General features: G+C 46.3%; 3 protein-coding genes across 14 annotated transcripts; all 3 read right to left on the minus strand.

Annotated features, from left to right (window-relative positions):
* Window positions 1–22: 22 nt before the first annotated feature.
* Window positions 23–19,198, minus strand: LOC125950099 (ATP-binding cassette sub-family G member 1-like). Of its 5 annotated transcripts, XM_049677754.1 has the most exons (6): window positions 2,647–2,839; window positions 2,301–2,567; window positions 1,645–2,219; window positions 1,482–1,577; window positions 1,102–1,404; window positions 23–1,016 (listed from the first exon to the last, which is right to left on the minus strand). In XM_049677754.1, the coding sequence occupies exons 2-6, from the start codon at window positions 2,510–2,512 to the stop codon at window positions 415–417; spliced, it is 1,788 nt and encodes a 595-aa protein (XP_049533711.1). In that variant the 5' UTR covers window positions 2,513–2,567; window positions 2,647–2,839; the 3' UTR covers window positions 23–414. The 5 variants fall into 5 exon arrangements, with proteins under 5 accessions (XP_049533711.1, XP_049533713.1, XP_049533712.1 ...); XM_049677756.1 differs by lacking the exons at window positions 2,301–2,567; window positions 2,647–2,839 and adding an exon at window positions 18,395–18,898; XM_049677755.1 differs by lacking the exons at window positions 2,301–2,567; window positions 2,647–2,839 and adding an exon at window positions 14,476–14,892.
* On the minus strand, window positions 3,889–7,474 carry LOC125950088 (ATP-binding cassette sub-family G member 1-like). Of its 4 annotated transcripts, none has more exons than XM_049677724.1 (6): window positions 7,105–7,474; window positions 6,013–6,268; window positions 5,365–5,939; window positions 5,199–5,294; window positions 4,832–5,134; window positions 3,889–4,749 (listed from the first exon to the last, which is right to left on the minus strand). In XM_049677724.1, the coding sequence occupies exons 1-6, from the start codon at window positions 7,457–7,459 to the stop codon at window positions 4,148–4,150; spliced, it is 2,187 nt and encodes a 728-aa protein (XP_049533681.1). In that variant the 5' UTR covers window positions 7,460–7,474; the 3' UTR covers window positions 3,889–4,147. The 4 variants fall into 4 exon arrangements, with proteins under 4 accessions (XP_049533681.1, XP_049533684.1, XP_049533682.1 ...); XM_049677727.1 differs by having other exon boundaries at window positions 7,277–7,311; XM_049677725.1 differs by having other exon boundaries at window positions 7,193–7,304.
* Window positions 8,233–11,419, minus strand: LOC125950093 (ATP-binding cassette sub-family G member 4-like). 5 transcript variants are annotated; one of them, XM_049677745.1, is made up of 5 exons: window positions 11,277–11,419; window positions 10,221–10,470; window positions 9,135–10,153; window positions 8,970–9,070; window positions 8,233–8,898 (listed from the first exon to the last, which is right to left on the minus strand). In XM_049677745.1, exons 2-5 carry the CDS (start codon window positions 10,445–10,447, stop codon window positions 8,398–8,400), a joined length of 1,848 nt encoding a protein of 615 aa, XP_049533702.1. In that variant the 5' UTR covers window positions 10,448–10,470; window positions 11,277–11,419; the 3' UTR covers window positions 8,233–8,397. The 5 variants fall into 5 exon arrangements, with proteins under 5 accessions (XP_049533702.1, XP_049533703.1, XP_049533704.1 ...); XM_049677746.1 differs by lacking the exon at window positions 11,277–11,419 and adding an exon at window positions 11,086–11,239; XM_049677747.1 differs by lacking the exon at window positions 11,277–11,419 and adding an exon at window positions 11,121–11,225.
* Window positions 19,199–19,488: the final 290 nt, after the last annotated feature.

The following is a 19,488-nucleotide window of genomic DNA, read 5'->3' on the forward strand; positions in this document are numbered from 1 at the left end:
CGTTTAACAAATCATTTCACTGTACGCTGCGGTGTTTCTGGTGTTTATTTCTGTGACCCTCTACCATTCGTTTACACTAGATTAATCCACTAACCATCCATAGGATACGTAAAGTAGAAAATTATTCCAACAAATGTTGCGAAACGTGATTCTCACGCAACCGCCTGGAGGGGATTCTGGGCTGATTATTCATTGATACAGTCAACATGTACAACTCGCTGCCGTGTTACATTTGTACAAATAATTTCTGTGTCAGCTCTTGTCTCTCCCCCGATGTCATGTCAGCATCGTACAGCCTGACGGAATCGATGAATGTACAATGAATATGGAATATTCTTTTAGCCTTTTTCTCATAGCAGCGACGCGATGATTAATGCTAAGTAGCTAATTTGTGGACCCGTTGCGATGTATCGTTCAGCGGTTCCAGCGAAGTCTGAACCGTAGACTGATGTACAGGACTACATGCAGGAACACAATCCAGATAGACAACCCAAGCACATCGGTCCAGTACCGGTCCGGCACCATGTGCAACGCTTCTAGTACCTTACTCGTCTTCCGGTAGTAACAAAAGATCTCCGCGCAACCGAGTTCCGTCCGATTGTGACCGTATGTTGCCTGTACCAAGCCTTCGAATCCGTATCGGAAATAGCTGATCAGAGTGAGGGGTTTGAAGAAGTCCATCAGCTCGTTGTATCGAATGAAAAAGCCGGAAAACAGCAACGCGGGAATGATCGATGCAGGCACTATGAATGGGCTGACTTCGATAGGGAAAAGACAGCCAGCGATCAGACCGTAAACCTGAGATAACCAACCAAAGAGTGCACAAATCCCCCAGAACATGATGATACGATCGGTTTCGAGCAGCTGACCGCTCAGGTAGTACATTAGCAGCTGGAACGCAGTTACGCCTGATATCATCCACGGGAAATCAGCGACGAGCTTTGAGAAGTAGTACGCAGAGACGGAGTAGTAGTTGCTTTTGTGTTCTCGTACGAAAACGGCCATTTCCATGGGAACTGAAAATTGAAATAGAGTGCGGCGAAGATTGAATATTTGTTCATTTAAAATTATAACTAACATTTGGCATCTTTTCTAACATACAGGTAAGAATCACAGTCATTGCGTTGGCAAAGATGATGAACATTAGGAACGCTATCAGCAACGAAATATTCGAAAGCACTTTTGATGCGTCGTCTCCCACGTTACTGAACACGAATCCGATAGTAAAGCCAAACAGTACGTGTCCGAAAAGTCGTAATCCCATCAGTGCAGGATTACGAATCGTTCCCAATGTTGTCCGACGCGTCAGAATGCTGAACTGGTCCCACCAGCTGATGGGATACTGCGAACCATGACCACCCTCGACCAGAAACGCGTTATTGCCACCCTTGTTCGGAATATAACCTGGCCCATTAAATTGAGGATGAGGTAAGAAATGAGCAAGCATACGTTGGAAAAATCCATAGGAGTTCGACCCTTACCGTGGATCATTTCCGCGTTCATCAATTTCTCTGATGCGGTTATCATCTTTTTAAAATCCACATTCTGCTGGTCGTATTTGGATGCAATTTTCAGCACTAAAAGTATACGCAAGTCAAATCATCACAATCAAACGTACTATCAATTATGCGATAGTACACCTACCAAAATCAGCGCGGTTGTAGTAGGGTGGACATTGGAAACCCGCTTCCGCAAATGTCGTTATCAAATTATCCAAAGATCCTTGGTACAGACATCGTCCATCAACGACAACATAGACATCGTCGAACAACTCCAACAGCTCGGAGCTAGGCTGATGAATGACACTCACAACACATCTGCCCTGCTGAGCTAGATCCTTCATGTACGATATCACTTGATAGGAGGCTACACTATCTAGTCCGCTTGTGGGTTCATCGAAGAACATGATTTGCGGATTAGAAACAAGCTCCATACCGATCGAGAGACGCTTTTTCTCGCCTCCCGAAAGCATCTGAGCTCGAGTATCGGCACACTTTTGCAATCCTAGCACCGCGATCACATCGTCGACTATCGTGATCTTCTTTTGTTCGCCGATGTCCTTGGGAAGCTTCAAATCCGCTGCATAGTGGAGGCTTTCGCGAGGAGTGATGTTGGGTAGCAGGGCCACATCTTGAGCAGTGTAAGCGACCAGTTGACGGTAGCGATGTCGATCGATGACTTCATTGTTGATTCCAATGTTACCACTAACACCCTGGGTTCTGATGAATGGAGAAGAAACCGAAACAAATCAACCATGCCGTCTACAATCTGATGGTTATCGCACACCACTCTAAACTCACTTGAAGCCACTGAGCACATTCAACAGCGTCGTTTTACCGGCACCCGATGGTCCTAGAATGGCGGTGAGACGACCGGAGCGAAATTTTCCAGATATGTTCTTTAGCAGCTGCTTCTCTTTCTTTCGCTGTCCGATTCGGTAGCAGATGTTCTGGAAGACAAGATTCGTCCCATGTTGCACGAGTGGAATGGTTATCTCAACGCTGTCCGACATTATCGCAATTGGCAGCGTACTGCGCCAGGGAAGTGTTGAACCCAAAATTAAGATACTAAAACAATGTATACATGCAATTTAGATAGCGGTTGTGATCTCAAATGCACTGCGCGGGTGTATTGTGGTCTATTCACTTTGCTTTCACACTAGAATGTATGTATTCTATTCAAGTGATGGAATGGCGTCGGGGCGCTTGTTAGCTTGCTATTGCCGATATTGATCTTAGCTATTTGCAACACTATACACCCTAACAACTTCAAGGTGTAGCTGAAACAGTAGCAGCGGCAGCAGTAACAGACACTAACTTCTAGTCCAGGCTGCAGCCGAGTACGTACTGATCACACTGGACTCGCCGTTCGCTTGTTGTTGGTCTCAGAACGATAGCAGACCTGCGCGATCACTATACCGTCACGCATTCATCTTTTCACTTTACCATCAATTTTCTAGAATATTCACTTTAATCATTGTGCTACTGAGCGTCTGAATCTATGCCTTAATCCCCTCTCTTCGATCTCCGTACTTTGACGTCATTGTACTGGTCTGTGTTTAACATACTGGCTTTTTCCAACGCTTTGCAAAGCGGCTAGACCATCCGATATGTCTATGTCGGAGTTGTCTAGGTGTCCATACCTTACGCCTTCACTTGTGAGATAAATTGCGCCGGTTCAACTACAGTGCTGGATGATGCTGTAAGAACCGGTTCTACTAGCAGCAGCCACAACACCCCACTGGCATGCCAATGTGTACTATTAGAACATTGGCGTAAGCGCGTGTCTTCTAACGTGTTCCATAGCTGCCGGCAATAACGGTGATTCACGCATTTCACGCCACTTATAGCTGCACCTCCAGCATCTGCGACTTACTTCCGGATTTCATAGCAGTACATAACGGACTTCCTGAACAAACATTACACTGTCCGCTAGAGAGTTTTGCGGGATGAAGAACCTAGCAATTTTATTGTGTAATTAATCTGTTATCAAGTTTGCTGATTAATTACATTGGTACTGTTACAACATGCCATGTATGATAGAAAATTAAAATGGTCTACAATTGACGACAACTAACGTTGCAAATGCGGTTGATCGGTTGCACTTAACTAACGAATTACAGTGAGATGTTTGCCGCTCGAGTTCCAAACGTATACTGATGTATAACATGCCGCGAATGCTGAGCCAACGAATTCATGGAGATAAGATAGCGACAATCAGTTCGGCAAATAGTGGTCGACGTCAAGGCTATTTTGGCTTTGATGTGTGAAAAAACTATATTTCCATGCTGTTCTTCGAATAATAGCGATGCTGTTTGTTCTTTCAAGGTTCTTTGGAATAGCGAACGTACAGAACATCGAATCGAAACTGCCGAGTCATTTTGATGAGATTTGCTTTATTACACAACTTGACGGCCATATCTAACTGTACTTTTATGATTTACGCACAAAGTGGTAATGTAACAAATGTAACTAAGTGCTCGTGGTAGTAAAAAGCAGAAAAGCTTCACCTATTCGAACGGCAACATTTGTGTCTCATTCCATCAAGACTAGGCGCTATTTTTACCTTCATCATGAAGCCATCCCGCTAACTGTTAATTGGTTGAAGGTTTTATATAGTTCCGTCGTCTTGAGATCTTGAGAGAGTTTTAGCGATTCCACCGCAGCCGCAGTCGGAGGCTAACATAAAGCAGCACATGGAGCACCGAAATCCAAACGGCTAGACCAGCCACATCGTACCAGTAACGATCCCGTTCCATCTGTAGCATCTCCATGATCTTCGCCGTTTTGCGATAGTAGCAGAACATTTCGCCACAGGCCAGCTCAGTCCGGTTGAAACCGTACGAGGCTTGTGCAAGTCCTTCGAAACCGTATCGAAAGTAACTCACATACGTAAGTGGCCGATATGCGGCCAGTAGCTCTTTGTAGCGAATGAAGAAACCGGAAAACAGGACGGCGGGAATGATGGATGCTGGCACCACGAACGGGCTCACATCGATGGGAAAGATGCTGCCGGCGACCATGCCGTACATTTGGGCCAACCAACCGAACAGTGCGCACACACCCCAGAACATCGTGACTCGATGCGTTTCGTTCGGCTGACCGGTGAGGTAGTATACGATCAGCTGGAAGCAGGTGACTCCGAGCAGCATCGGTGGGAAGTCGGCGATGATCTTCGACCAGTAGTACGCCGACACCGGATAGTAGTTGCTCTTGTGCTCCCTCACAAACACTGCCATTTCGAGAGGAACTATAAAAGACCCAAATGGACCCACAATTGATAGTGATTAATTTATGAGCTTTCGAGAGAAGTGGGACTGTGATTGGCTTACATGTTAGCACCACCGTCATTGCGTTAGAAAACACGATGAACATGAGAAACAGTATCAGGCAGGACACGTTCGAAAGCACTTTGGTAGCATCATCCCCTACATCGTAGAACACGCTCCCGATCGTGAGACCGAACAGGAGATGCCCAAGCAGGCGAAAGCGTGTGAGGGTGATGTTCCGTACCGTTCCGAGCATTGTCCGTCGGGTTAACACGACAAACTGACGCCACCAGCAGATGGGGTATTGGGCACTGGTTCTTCTGCTCGTCGCCAGAACAGATGCGGTGTCTTCTCCGTTTGTTGCGTCTATAAGCGATTTAAAGTGATTATTAGCTTCGTTATTGTTTCATTGCACTCGTTGCTACGTTACCGTGTTCCAGGAACCCATTGATTGCGGTGTCAGCCCTTGCGATCAGTTTTTCCACACTATCCACATCACCATGGCGTTGCGAGGCAATCTTGAGCACTGTAAGCATAACAGGAGACGAAATTCACGATCGGTTTGTGACATCATATCGGTGGCACAGGCAGCTTACCGAAATCGGCTCGATTGTAGTATGGTGGACAGGTGAATCCTACCTCCTCTAGCGTCGGTATTAGTTCATCCAGCGAGCCTTGGAACATGCAACGGCCATCCGCTACCACGTACACATCGTCGAACAGCTCCAGCAGCTCGGAGCTTGGTTGATGGATAACGCTGGCCACACATCGGCCTTGTCGAGCGAGATCACGCATGTACGCGATCACCTGATACGAGGCCACACTATCCAGTCCACTCGTCGGTTCATCGAAGAACATAATCTTCGGATTAGAAACCAGCTCGAGACCGATCGATAACCGTTTCCGCTCCCCTCCGGACAGCACCCGGGCCAAACTGTGCGAGCATTTTTCCAGCCCGAGCAACGTCACGATATCGTTCACGATTTTCGTCTTATGAATGTAGGACACGTTCTTCGATAGCCGCAGATCGGCCACGTAGTGCAGCGTTTCGCGAACAGTAAGGTTCCCCAGCAGCGGAACATCTTGGGCCATATAGGCGACTAGTTGCCGATATTTGTGGCAATCGACCAGCTCATTGTTGATAAGAATCTTTCCGCTAACGCCTTGTGTTCTGTAACGAAAGCAGAAAATAACTGTTATCAGGAGTCGCGTAGTACGAAGAGTAACGTGCTTCCCGTCCTTACCGAAACCCACTGAGAATGTTGAGTAACGTGGATTTGCCGGCTCCCGAGGGTCCTAGAATTGCTGTCAGTCTTCCCGATTTAAGTGTTCCGGAAATGTTACGCAGCAGATGCTTTCGATCCTCCCCACCCGATCCCGGATCGTTCGGTCTTTGCGGTACGCTGAAGGACAGGTTCCGGAAGGTCAGGTTAGTTATGCTCTTCACGAGCGGTATCACCACCTCAACCGTCTCTTCCAAGCTCATCGTCGTTCCGGATGCTGTGGAGAGGAGAAAGCGAAGAGGCAAAGGTAAATAAACAAACGAGCACATTCCTTGGCTTGGTGGATTCCTCCCTCGATAAAACGATACAGTCCGGCCGCCCTGCGCTATGGAGAGGCTGGTGCATTACATAAACAGCTTCCATAAAAAGTCGCGCACGCGAAGGTACAGACAATGTTTGTAAACACTCGGGATGGCACTAGCGGCACGCACAGACATGCTGACGTCATCGATCGTTCGCCGGCCAACCCGAAATTCACCTGACCCAGCGATCGCATGCGCTCTTTCTCTCTCGCTCTGGACATTCTCTCAATCACTGAAGTGGGCTCTCTTTTAATTGAATTCTCGCCCCCTCCAAGTATGACGTCATAAGACGGACATACCATCTGGTGCCCAATTATCGGCCGAGAGCATTAGAGGCGCTCACCAACAACGCACACCCTCTGTGTCGCTTCTCATTTCGTATGCAACACGCATTTTTGTTCCTTCTCTGTTTGAATCCAGATAATCCATTATCGCCATGATCGCGGATGGCTGTGAATGGGGACCCAGAAGTTTCTGTATTTTGGGCCCTGTTTCCGGCCAGTCCCCAAAGGCTGGTGCTGGTAAACCGAAATGGAGAACCGCGTGCGGTTGACCTGCTGTTAACGAAGATCAATTCACTTCATCCTCGTGTCTTCCTCCAGCTCTCGCCACTGTCAACGCGGCTGTGAGTCGAAGTTTCACGGGTCAACGTGCGCGCTCGATCGCACACGCACGCACACCGTCACACATACATACACAGGCACAGACACATTCTTGATCGAATCGCGGCATCCGAAAAACCTGATCTCACCGTTCCCACCCACCGTGCAGATACTGACGGTTGGAGTGGTCGAGGCCATCAGCACCCCATCACCACCCGGCTGTATGCAAATGTTAACCTTTTTCTCCTTCCGTATCCGATCGATCCGGTCCGTGATGTGGTGTGAACTACGCCCGCGCCGGACCAACTGCACACGACTCACTTCTACAACACTCGGGATATTAATGCGCGATCGCAACGCTGAGAGATCGTCGGACGGCGACTCGCGACTTCCAGACCCGGTTCCCCCGGTTCGATCGCGACGCTGAGCATAATCACGCGTTTCGGTGGTAGAGTTGGTTTCGGAGTGTCCCGGTCTTCTCCCCGGATACGCCTGCCGGCACATTTTTCTCCTGCTGAATGACTGACTCTCTCACGCATGTTTTACGTCCGCTGCGCTGAGAGAGCTACGGCTCTCGACGGCGCACCGCACACGAGACAATGGAGCCGCGTGGATCGGCAGCCGCGGCTCAGATCGAATGCGCCCCATCGCTCGCGCCCCCTGTGTCCATGTATGTGTAGGTTTGTTTTCATTTTTCATTCTCGAGCTCCAAGTTCTGTAACTAGACACTCGGTTTAAGAACTCGCACTTACATACATCCACATACGATCGCTCGATCGCACACTCACACGCCCTTTTGTGGTTTGCACGTGGTCGATCAGCAGGCGCAGCAGCAGCATCGCGCCGTCGTGTGATTCATCCAAACCGCTGATCACTTATCTCATTTTCGGTTGTCATCCGAGGAAAGGGGCTCGACCGTCTTTTGTTCGCTTTGTTTTCGGAACAGCGCGATCGCTCTGAGCGATGAAATCCGATCTCGTAAGCGGTTTGGAGGGGACCATTTCTAGAAATCCTCTCATAGAACAACTCAACATTGAACTATTCGGTGATGGGACACAAAAAGATGGATTATGTGGCTGAACAGCTCGTGAAATGGTGACCACATGGATGATGATGATGGAGCAAACATACGAATAGACAAATAGTGATCTGCAGCGCACTGCTGTTTACCGATAGCAAATAGTCCTATTGAGGGGATGACATCTTAACTGGTCAATGACACACTAGTACTGAATTTTAAAACACATTGAAACGTATTTTGCATTTATTTTGTGTAACCTAGCTAGGTATGATTCAATATTTGTAAATTATTTAAAGTATATAAAAACCATCAGTGCCTCGATTACCCGCGAGTCCGCTGTCATAAAATGCAAATGCATATTAATACGCAGTGCTACTGCCTGCCTGGTTTGACCCACACACGGTCACACTGTGGAAGGCAATCATCGCGTCCGCTTCATTCGCCACACAAGACTCATGTAGAGCGCCACATGGAGAACAAGTATCCAGACCAGCAGCCCACACACATCCATCACGAACGTGTTCTCCAGTATGTCGAAGTTCTCCAACAACTTGGCCACTTTGCTGAAGTAACAGAAATCGCCCGTGCAGGGCAAATTTTCGCGATCGAAACCGTAGATCGCCTGCATCGAACCCTCGAAGCTGTACCGGAAGTAAGCGAAGTACGTAAACGGTTTGAGAAAGTCGAACATCTGGCTGAACCGCACGAAAAAGCCACAAAAGACCAGCATTGGAATGACGGAGCAGGGTACGCAGAAGACGCCCAGCTCGATCGGTAGGGCACTGCCGGCCAGCATGCCGGACATCTGGGCGATCCAGCTGGTAAAGATACAGATGCTCCATAGCATCAAGATACGATCACACTCCATCGGTTGAGCCGTCAGGTAGTACGCTGTAGCTAGAAATACCGTTGGTCCCAAGATCTGCCAAAGAGGGGAACGTAAACAAGTTAGATTAGAATATGTGGCAGCATAAACCGTCTAAAGTACTTTACCAAAAATGGAAAGTCTGCCACAAGCTTGGAAAAGTAGTACGCCCTTAGTGAGTACCAGTTGTTCATTCTTTCGCGCAGGAAGACGGATGTTTCTAGTGGAACTAAAAATGAGGGATACAATGAGCCGAACTGACTGAAAGCTGTGATAGACTGCTGTAGCCTTACATGTCATGACGAGTGGCATCGCGTTGGCAAAGAAGACAAATATGAGGAAGAAAAACAGACAGGACGCATTGCTGAACACCTTGGAGCCATCGTTACCCACGTCATAGAACACGATCGCTATCAGGATACCGACAAACAGGTGAGCAAATAGGCGCATCTTCGTGAGCTGCATATCGCGAAAGGTACAGAGCATGGTACGGCGTGTTAGTGTCACAAACTGTGACCACTCCGAGGATGGATACTGTCGATCGGGTAACGCTTCCGTTTCCGGCACACCATGATCAACCCGCTTCACCAGCATTGCTTCCTTTTCTTTACAATTCAATGTCTCGTTCGGGACGGCTTCCTTTTCCATCGCAAGCACCGGTGTGCTCAGTTGTCGTTTGGCTCGTTCTCGTAGCTGCAGTAGATTGCCTTCGTGCTTTAGGCTTGCAATCTCCAGTGCAAAATCGGCACGATTGTAGTAGTTGGGACATTCGAATCCACACGCCTTGAACGTATCGACCAACTCGTCTAGTGCACCCTGGTAGAGACAGTGACCCTCGGACAGAACGAGCAGATCGTCGAACATCTGCAGAATGCTCGAGCTAGGTTGATGGATAACGCAAACCACGCAGCGCCCGCTAGCCGCCAGATCCTTTAGATGCGCCACAACCTGCATGGCGGCGATGATATCGAGACCACTGGTGGGCTCATCGAAAAACATGACCTTTGGGTTGGAAATCAGCTCCAACCCGATTGAGAGACGCTTCTTTTCACCACCGGACAGATTAGCTACCGGATTCTGGGCACATTTGGACAGCCCAAGTAGCTGCAGTACGTCCACGATCATTGTGGACTGTTGTGGCTTCGTAACCTTCCGTGGTAGCTTCAGATCGGCGGCAAATTCTAGACTCTCGGTCACCGTGAGATTTCCGAGCAGACTCACATCCTGTGGCGTGTAAGACACCTCCCGACGATATTTTCTCCGATTGATTGGTGTTCCATCTACCAGTATTCGGCCAGTTACGTTGTTCGTTCTGCGGATTGTACCATAAATTATGATTCGAGCATGGATAGCATTAACTGCGACAGTTCAAAACTTACTTAAAGCCACTCAGTATATTGAGCAGCGAAGATTTGCCCGCTCCAGAGGGTCCCAGAATACCCGTTAGACGGCCGGAGCGGAACGTTCCCGATATTCCATGGAGCAAGTGCTTCTCCTTACCATCTTCCGATCGCACTTGAAATGAGATATCCTCAAAGGACAGCGTCGTAGGCGTGATTGGCAATATTTTACTTGGCTCGATCGCTATCGCCGTGTCGGTTCCCATGATGCAGTGATCACGATCACGAGCTGAAAGGTAATATCGATCATTAAGGTCATTTTAGCAATTACAATCGTTCACAATGAATCTGGTCACCCTAGCCAAAGGGTTTTCGCTTCGGCTGAGTGCATTATTAGCTCTTATCACAAGCCACCGGCTGGGCCCGGCCGGCCGATAACATTGAAACACGGAAACCACCGATTGTAGGTTCTACACTTATCATCCCAGCCTATCTGTGTCCGTTAGATTCCTCTTCACAATCACCGCCTGTTTTGGGCTATTGTGCAAATATGAGGCTTAATATAATCCTCGTGTGTGTAAGAATGTTGGGCCAAAAAAATATTCTCAAAAATAGATTCCATAGGTCGGATGCGGTAATCGTGCTCACTGACTGATAATGGACAGTGCCAAGGTTCGGCGCTTATCCCGGACCTTCGGCCTTCTATACTGATCTTCACGTAGACCGGCATGAGCAGCACAAGCCACAAACGCCGCATCACGCACTGATCATGCCGAAGTACAGTCACTGTAAATACCGTGGGCTGATCAATCCGGCCCTGATCGATATTAGATTCAATCAACAACGCAATTACTTCGCACTACGCGGTGACAACACTTTCTTGCTCCAGAAGATATAACGATACCGATCACACTCGCAGGTCATGCAGAAGGTCTTAACTAATTGGCCAGCAGACGTGTGTACGTTGTAGTGGCGAATCACTATAGCAATCAATCCGCTTGGTCACATTTGGTGGAACATCTGGTACACAGCTCACGTCTCACAACAGAATGGTAGAGCAGCACTTCGTTCTGGAGTGGACACGGACTATCTTACCTAAGGGTGTTTGCTGGTTGTGATGTATTACGACTGCCTTCGAATGATAGACGCTAGCCGGATTTAACACCAACCGGAGCTACTTGGCACAGGGCTAAGGCCACCGCGAGTTGCTGGTCACATCTGTTGGCCACACACTACCACAACCAGGCGCGCAATCAGTTGCTGCGATAAGAACTGTTTTGCTCGGTTTCGTTCGAATCGGCGAGTGTCGATTCCGTCCGCCAATCTCCGCGGCTAGTTCGTGAATAAACCACGGCATGTGTGTATGATCCGGCCGGAGCATGAGCTTCTTTCCGTTCCCGTGTAGACGACAGTATACTCGGAGATAGGGTTACAGATATGGTAGTGCAAACGCATGGCAGTCCAGCAGTCCTCGTTCAATTAAGCTTCGTTAAAATTCGTTTACAAACAAATGCGATGTCAACAGTAAAAGAGAGAAAGAGAGAAAAAGAGAACGAAAGAAAGTGTTTGGCCGGCGAAGAGAGCATCTTTTTGGAGGTGTGTTGCGTTCAGCCCCGAACCGATCGTTGACCGCGATCGTTGAGCCCTCGGCAAAATCCCTACTAACCCCGTTCCAAGTGAAGTGCAGCGTGTTACGTGGTTTCATCTCCATGGCAACGTAAAGAGAAAGCTATCCGACTCACGTTTTACGTTCAAAGCGAATTGTTCCAGCGATGAGCGTCAAAGACACGACTTGATAAATTTGGTGCAAAAGGAAATCAACATACGAACTCACATTGGGCTGGTTTTCATTTATCATTTGACTTTTTCATGCTTTTGCTTTCAAGTGTTCAATTTAAGTTAAAAGAAATCTCGAAACATCATAAATGATTTTTTTCATATCTTTTGCTTTCCTGCTTCTTGCACAGAAGTTTTAATTGTGCCTTAGTGTATGCAACATCACAACATAATGTTCCCTCTTTATCGATGTGAGCATCATCTGGTGGTGCTAATGGGAAACAAACAATTCAAACATCCCAACACGTTGTTCGTTAGAACGCGCCATGCACGGCTTCATTTTATTCGTCGTAAGCACACCACAAACCCCATGTAAATGATTCCTGATGTCCTCCCATAACCGTTCGAATCGATTTTGACCCCAAGTTTATTGAACGGATAGTGAACTGCAGTATATGATGCACTTCCTTTTTTATTTCATATTCACCCATTCATTACACCGTATAGTCATGTATCATGCAATGTTAAAAGTTTCTTTTCCTACACACCTATAAGAACCAACGAGCCGTATGTTTAAAAGTTATAAGTTATCCTAATAATGTGGCGATATCTGTTATGAGCTGTTGTCTGCAGACATGCTTTGAGATTCAGCGGGTCCAGCGAAGCCTGAACTGCAAACTGATGTACAGCACCACATGCAGGAACACAATCCAGATTGACAGCCCAAGCACATCGATCCAATACCGGTCCGGCACCATGTGCAACACTTCTAGCACTTTGCTCGTTTTCCGGTAGTAACAAAAGATCTCCGCGCAACCGAGCTCCGTCCGATTGTGACCGTACGTTGCCTGCACCAAGCCTTCAAATCCATATCGGCAATAACTGATCAGATTGAGTGGTTTGAAGAAGTCCATCAGCTCGTTATAGCGAACGAAGAAACCGGAAAACAGCAACGCGGGAATGATCGATGCAGGCACTATGAATGGGCTGACTTCGATAGGGAAAAGACAGCCAGCGATCAGACCGTAAACCTGAGATAACCAACCAAAGAGTGCACAAATCCCCCAGAACATGATGATACGATCGGTTTCGAGCAGTTGGCCGGTAAGGAAGTATACTATCAGCTGGAACGCAGTTATTCCCGACATCATCCACGGGAAATCAGCGACGAGCTTTGAGAAATAGTACGCAGAGACGGAGTAGTAGTTGCTTTTGTGTTCTCGTACGAAGACGGTCATTTCCAGTGGGACTGGATAGAGAAATAGAATGCGTATAAGGTTAAGTAGCCGCTGCATTCTATGATTTAGCATACTACGTCACTTACAAGTAAGAATCACAGTCATTGCGTTGGCAAAGATGATGAACATTATGAACGCTATCAGCAACGAAATATTCGAAAGCACTTTTGATGCATCGTCTCCCACGTTGTGGAACACGAATCCGATGGTAAAGCCAAACAGTACGTGTCCGAAAAGTCGTAATCTCATCAGTGCAGGATTACGGATCGTTCCCAATGTTGTCCGACGCGTCAGAATGCTGAACTGGTCCCACCAGCTGATGGGATACTGCGAACCATGACCACCCTCGACCAGAAACGCATTAGTGCCACCCTTGTTCGGAATATAATCTGGCCCATTAAATTGAGGATGAGGTAAGAAATGAGCAAGCATACGTTGGAAAAATCCATACGAGTTCGACTCTTACCGTGGATCATTTCCGCTTTCATCAATTTCTCTGATGCGGTTATCATTTTTTTTAAACCCAAATTCTGTTGGTCGTATTTGGATGCAATTTTCAGCACTAAAAGTATACGCAAGTCAAATCATCACAATCAATCGTCGTTTATATGATAGTGTACCTACCAAAATCAGCGCGGTTGTAGTAGGGTGGACATTGGAAACCCGCTTCCGCAAATGTCGTTATCAAATTATCCAAAGATCCTTGGTACAGACATCGTCCATCAACGACTACATAGACATCGTCGAACAACTCCAACAGCTCGGAGCTAGGCTGATGAATGACACTCACAACACATCTGCCCTGTTGAGCTAGATCCTTCATGTACGATATCACTTGATAGGAGGCTACACTATCGAGTCCGCTTGTAGGTTCATCGAAGAACATGATTTGCGGATTAGAAACAAGCTCCATACCGATCGAGAGACGCTTTTTCTCGCCTCCCGAAAGCATCTGAGCTCGAGTATCGGCACACTTTTGCAATCCTAGCACCGCGATCACATCGTTGACTATCGTGATCTTCTTTTGTTTGCCGATTTCCTTGGGAAGCTTCAAATCCGCTGCATAGTGGAGGCTTTCGCGAGGAGTGATGTTGGGTAGCAGGGCCACATCTTGAGCAGTGTAAGCGACCAGTTGACGGTAGCGATGTCGATCGATGACTTCATTGTTGATCACAATGTTACCACTAACACCCTGGGTTCTGATGAATGGAGAAGAAACCGAAAAAAATCAACCACGCCGTCTACAATCTGATGCTTATCGCACACTGATTTTCACTCACTTGAAGCCACTGAGCACATTCAACAGCGTCGTTTTACCGGCACCCGATGGTCCTAGAATGGCGGTGAGACGACCGGAGCGAAATTTTCCGGATATGTTCTTTAGCAGCTGCTTCTCTTTCTTTCGCTGTCCGATGCTGTAGGAGATGCTCTTGAAGACCAGATTCGTCTCTCTCTGTACGAGGGGAATCGTTATCTCCACGTTCTCCGCCATTGTCAATGATCACAATTTACACTGTGTTAACTTCCCTATGGGCCAGGGAAGTGCTAAACCGAAATTAACTTACAAAAATAATCTATAAATTTTGTATGGTATTTAGGTATACATTGAGCTTAGGCAATGAGCGTGGTGTCACAGATTTGGTTTCAACAGTTTAAAACAGTACTTCCAAGTTTAACGCACTTTATACTATAATTTTTCTAATATCACACTGAAACGATTGAAACTTTCGTGCGGTTAACCGACAAGTGCAGCGCGATATTCACCACTCGGCTTGCAAAACTATACTGAAGAAAACCGCAGCGCGAAAAGAGATCACTAGCGATAAGATAATAACAATCGCAGACTTCAACTGCAGCTTAGGGACGACAAGGACGAAAATGTTGTAATCACTATATGCATCTCCGCGTATATGCAGTTGTGTCATCGAACTTGTGCTGTTGTGCATATGTAGAGCGAACTGCTCCAAGCCCGACTGGAAACGAGTCTCTCTCAGTTCTTTGTCTTCAAGTCTTAGCCTGAGCGGGACTCAAACGAACGAAATCCTTGGCCAACCGACCTGTGAACTTTGATTGCAGATCGCGCTGTGCTTTAAGTCGATGCTCTTCCCCTCCCTCTCTCTCTCTCTCTCTCTCTCTCTCTCTCTCTCTCACTCTCTCTCTCTTTCTCTTTCTTTCCTTATCTAAAGGTTTCCACCCACTGGTCGCTTAGAATAGCTCTGCTGCTCTGCTTATGTGGCTTCTTGTATATCCTGCAGAGTCGATGCCAATGTAGTACTTTGCGTAGTTATGGCCACATAGAAACCTGCTTAATATGACTTAAACAAAACGAATCTAAACTAAACAGCTGAGTCATCCAGAAGACATATTTTGGTAATTAAGGAGGGTGCTAATGTGGCCAAGAACGCTTCATTTTCTGCCTTTTTTATGAAACTTTCAATGTCACATTCATTTAATTGAGAATAAAGATTAAAAAATTATAAAAACCCACACGCATTACAGCAATTGAAGGGTATCAACTTTTTGCGCTGACCGCGGACACATGACCCTGGATCACATTAGAACGATATTCTTTCATTAGGAAATGGGTTTGTTAAGCAGCAGTTTTGAAAGATGTATTGAATTTTTAAAATTTTTAAGAGTGGAATGAATTATGATTTTGGCGATTTTGCTTTAAACGATCTTTATGAAATTTAAAAGTCAAAAGAATTGGTGTAGTAGCTTGGATGCTATGATGGTTTCCATCCAGTTGGAAAACGTGGGTTTTCTAAAATGGTTTTAAAAAGCCGAGATGCTTTAATTCGTGCACCCATGGTGGTTTTTAACCCGCTGTATTGTTTGCTATTTCACTCGTATAAATCCTAATTTGTACACAATATTCTTGAAAGGTGCATCCTGCAGAACCAATTGAAAGGTTGTATGTTAAACAACATCAGTCTTATTTATTTAAGAATCAATCAATTTAAACCATCTTGCAAACCAAACAAAAACCGCTAATGTTCCTCAGTGTATGCAACATCACAACACAGCTCTCTTTATCGATGCATCATCTGGTGACCACAAGCAATTCAAACATCCCAACACGTTGTTCGTTAGAACGCAACACATGGCTTCATTTTATTCGTCGCAAACTTACCACAAACACCACATAAATGATCACCCGTATGACGAAGAGGATAAGGAACGCTTTTCCGATTTTCTCCCCATAACGTAGGTTTATTGGGCGGACACCGCACTGCTCAATAAGATGCATTCCCTCTTTTTATTTCATGGCGCCCCATTGATTACACCACATAGTATGTATTATGCAAAGTTTTCATCCATTGTAATAAATGTTGCACCGTTTCATATCATCTATGATGATCAACTAATATTTAGAATTGCTTTAGTCTGTTGATCAACTTCGCGGTATTATTCAGCGGTTTAAACGTATTCTATACCGCAAACTAAAGTACAGCACCACATGCAGGAACACAATCCAGATAGACAACCCTAGTACATCTGTCCAATACCGGTCCGGTACCATGTGCAACTCATCCAGTATCTTGTTCGTTTTCCGGTAGTAGCAGAAGATCTCCGCGCACCCGAGCTCCGTCCGATTGTGACCGTATGTTGCCTGCACCAAGCCTTCAAATCCATATCGACAATAACTGATCAGAGTGAGTGGTTTGAAGAAGTCCATCAGCTCGTCATAGCGAACGAAGAAACCGGAAAACAGCAACGCGGGAATGATCGATGCAGGCACTATGAATGGGCTGACTTCGATAGGGAAAAGGCAGCCAGCGATCAGACCGTAAACCTGAGATAACCAACCAAAGAGTGCACAAATCCCCCAGAACATGATGATACGATCGGTTTCGAGCAGTTGGCCGCTAAGGAAGTATACTATCAGCTGGAACGCAGTTATTCCCGACATCATCCACGGGAAATCAGCGACGAGCTTTGAGAAATAGTACGCAGAGACGGAGTAGTAGTTGCTTTTGTGTTCTCGTACGAAGACGGTCATTTCCAGTGGGACTGGAAATAAAAATAGAAAGCGGGTAAGATAATGTAGCCGCTTTTTTCTATGATTTAGCATATTACGTCACTTACAAGTAAGAATCACAGTCATTGCGTTGGCAAAGATGATGAACATTAGGAACGCTAGCAGCAACGAAATATTTGAAAGCACCTTTGATGCGTCGTCTCCCACGTTACTGAACACGAATCCGATGGTAAATCCAATTAGTATGTGTCCGAAAAGTCGTAATCTCATCAGTGCAGGATTACGGATCGTTCCCAATGTTGTCCGACGCGTCAGAATGCTGAATTGGTCCCACCAGCTGATGGGATACTGAGAAAAGTGACCATCGTCGGCCAGAAACGCGTTAGATGTAGCGATTTGGCTCTTCCCGTGATCCATTTCCGTGTACATCAATTTCTCCGATGCGGTTATCATTTCTTCAATCTCCACATTCTGCTGGTCATATTTGGATGCAATTTTCAGCACTAAAAGTATACGCAAGTCAAATCATCACAATGAATCGTCGTTTATATGATAGTGTACCTACCAAAATCAGCGCGGTTGTAGTAGGGTGGACATTGGAAACCCGCTTCCGCAAATGTCGTTATCAAATTATCCAAAGATCCTTGGTACAGACATCGTCCATCAACGACAACATAGACATCGTCGAACAACTCCAACAGCTCGGAGCTAGGCTGATGAATGACACTCACAACACATCTGCCCTGTTGAGCTAGATCCTTCATGTACGATATCACTTGATAGGAGGCTACACTATCGAGTCCGCTTGTAGGTTCATCGAAGAACATGATTTGCGGATTAGAAACAAGCTCCATACCGATCGAGAGACGCTTTTTCTCGCCTCCCGAAAGCATCTGAGCTCGAGTATCGGCACACTTTTGCAATCCTAGCACCGCGATCACATCGTTGACTGTCGTGATCTTCTTTTGTTCGCCGATTTCCTTGGGAAGCTTCAAATCCGCTGCATAGTGGAGGTTTTCGCGAGGAGTGATGTTGGGTAGCAGGGCCACATCTTGAGCAGTGTAAGCGACCAGTTGACGGTAGCGATGTCGATCGATGACTTCATTGTTGATCACAATGTTACCACTAACACCCTGGGTTCTGATGAATGGAGAAAAAAACGGAAACAAATCAACCGTCTACAATCTGATGCTTATCGCACACTGATTTTCACTCACTTGAAGCCACTGAGCACATTCAACAGCGTCGTTTTACCGGCACCCGATGGTCCTAGAATGGCGGTGAGACGACCGGAGCGAAATTTTCCGGATATGTTCTTTAGCAGCTGCTTCTCTTTCTTTCGCTGTCCGATGCTGTAGGAGATGCTCTTGAAGACCAGATTCGTCTCTCTCTGTACGAGGGGAATCGTTATCTCCACGTTCTCCGCCATTGTCAATGATCACAATTTACACTGTGTTAACTTCCCTATGGGCCAGGGAAGTGCTAAACCGAAATTAACTTACAAAAATAATCTATAAATTTTGTATGGTATTTAGGTATACATTGAGCTTAGGCAATGAGCGTGGTGTCACAGATTTGGTTTCAACAGTTTAAAACAGTACTTCCAAGTTTAACGCACTTTATACTATAATTTTTCTAATATCACACTGAAACGATTGAAACTTTCGCGCGGTTAACCGACAAGTGCAGCGAGATATTCACCACTGCATGCAAACCTGTACTGAAGAAAAACGCAGTGCGAAGAGAGGCCACTGGCGATAAGATAATAATAATCGCAGATTTCGACTGCAAGCTTGGGGATTTCAAGGATGATAAAGTCGTAACCACTGCATGCATCTCTGCGTATATGCAGTTCGACTGCATGTGCATATGTTGAGCGAACTGCTCCAAGCCCGACTGGAAACGAGTCTTTCTCAGTTCTTTGTCTTCAAGTCTTAGCCTGAGCGAGACTCAAACGATCGAAATCCTTGGCCAACCGACCTGTGAACTTTGATTGCAGGTCGCGCTGTGCTTTAAGTCGATGCTCTTCCTCTCTCTCTTTCTCTCTCTCTCTCTCTCTCTTTCTCTCTCTCTTTCTCTCTCTTTCTCTCTCTCTCTCTCTCTCTCCAACCGAACACGTGACGTGATTGATTTTTTTTTATTTTTAAGAGTGGAATGAATTATGATTTTGGCGATTTTGCTTTAAACGATCTTCATGGAATTTAAAAGTCAAAAGAATTGGTGTAGTAGCTTGGCTGCTATGATGGTTTCCATCCAGTTGGAAAACGTGGGTTTTCTAAAATGGTTTTAAAAAGCCGAGATGCTTTAATTC

The sequence above is a fragment of the Anopheles darlingi genome, chromosome 2 (assembly GCF_943734745.1).
Source record: "Anopheles darlingi chromosome 2, idAnoDarlMG_H_01, whole genome shotgun sequence".
Taxonomy (NCBI): Eukaryota; Metazoa; Arthropoda; class Insecta; order Diptera; family Culicidae; genus Anopheles; species Anopheles darlingi.

What these genes read in the sequence shown, in the direction of transcription:
- LOC125950088 (XM_049677724.1), bottom strand. Translation starts at nt 7,459, where the DNA reads ATGTGCCGGCAGGCGTATCCGGGGAGAAGACCGGGACACTCCGAAACC. An exon ending in AACATTCTCAGTGGGTTTCG is followed by an intron (nt 5,940 to 6,012) that starts GTAAGGACGGGA and finishes CTTTCGTTACAG; the next exon opens with AACACAAGGCGTTAGCGGAA. An exon ending in AATGACGGTGGTGCTAACAT is followed by an intron (nt 4,750 to 4,831) that starts GTAAGCCAATCA and finishes GGTCTTTTATAG; the next exon opens with TTCCTCTCGAAATGGCAGTG.
- LOC125950093 (XM_049677744.1), bottom strand. Translation starts at nt 10,938, where the DNA reads ATGCGGCGTTTGTGGCTTGTGCTGCTCATGCCGGTCTACGTGAAGATC. An exon ending in GCACTGTCCATTATCAGTCA is followed by an intron (nt 10,471 to 10,829) that starts GTGAGCACGATT and finishes ATTACCTTTCAG; the next exon opens with CTCGTGATCGTGATCACTGC. An exon ending in AATATACTGAGTGGCTTTAA is followed by an intron (nt 10,154 to 10,220) that starts GTAAGTTTTGAA and finishes TACAATCCGCAG; the next exon opens with AACGAACAACGTAACTGGCC.
- LOC125950099 (XM_049677756.1), bottom strand. Translation starts at nt 18,606, where the DNA reads ATGGCGGAGAACGTGGAGATAACGATTCCCCTCGTACAGAGAGAGACG. An exon ending in CTACAACCGCGCTGATTTTG is followed by an intron (nt 1,578 to 1,644) that starts GTAGGTGTACTA and finishes GTATACTTTTAG; the next exon opens with TGCTGAAAATTGCATCCAAA. An exon ending in AATGACTGTGATTCTTACCT is followed by an intron (nt 1,017 to 1,101) that starts GTATGTTAGAAA and finishes TTCAATTTTCAG; the next exon opens with TTCCCATGGAAATGGCCGTT.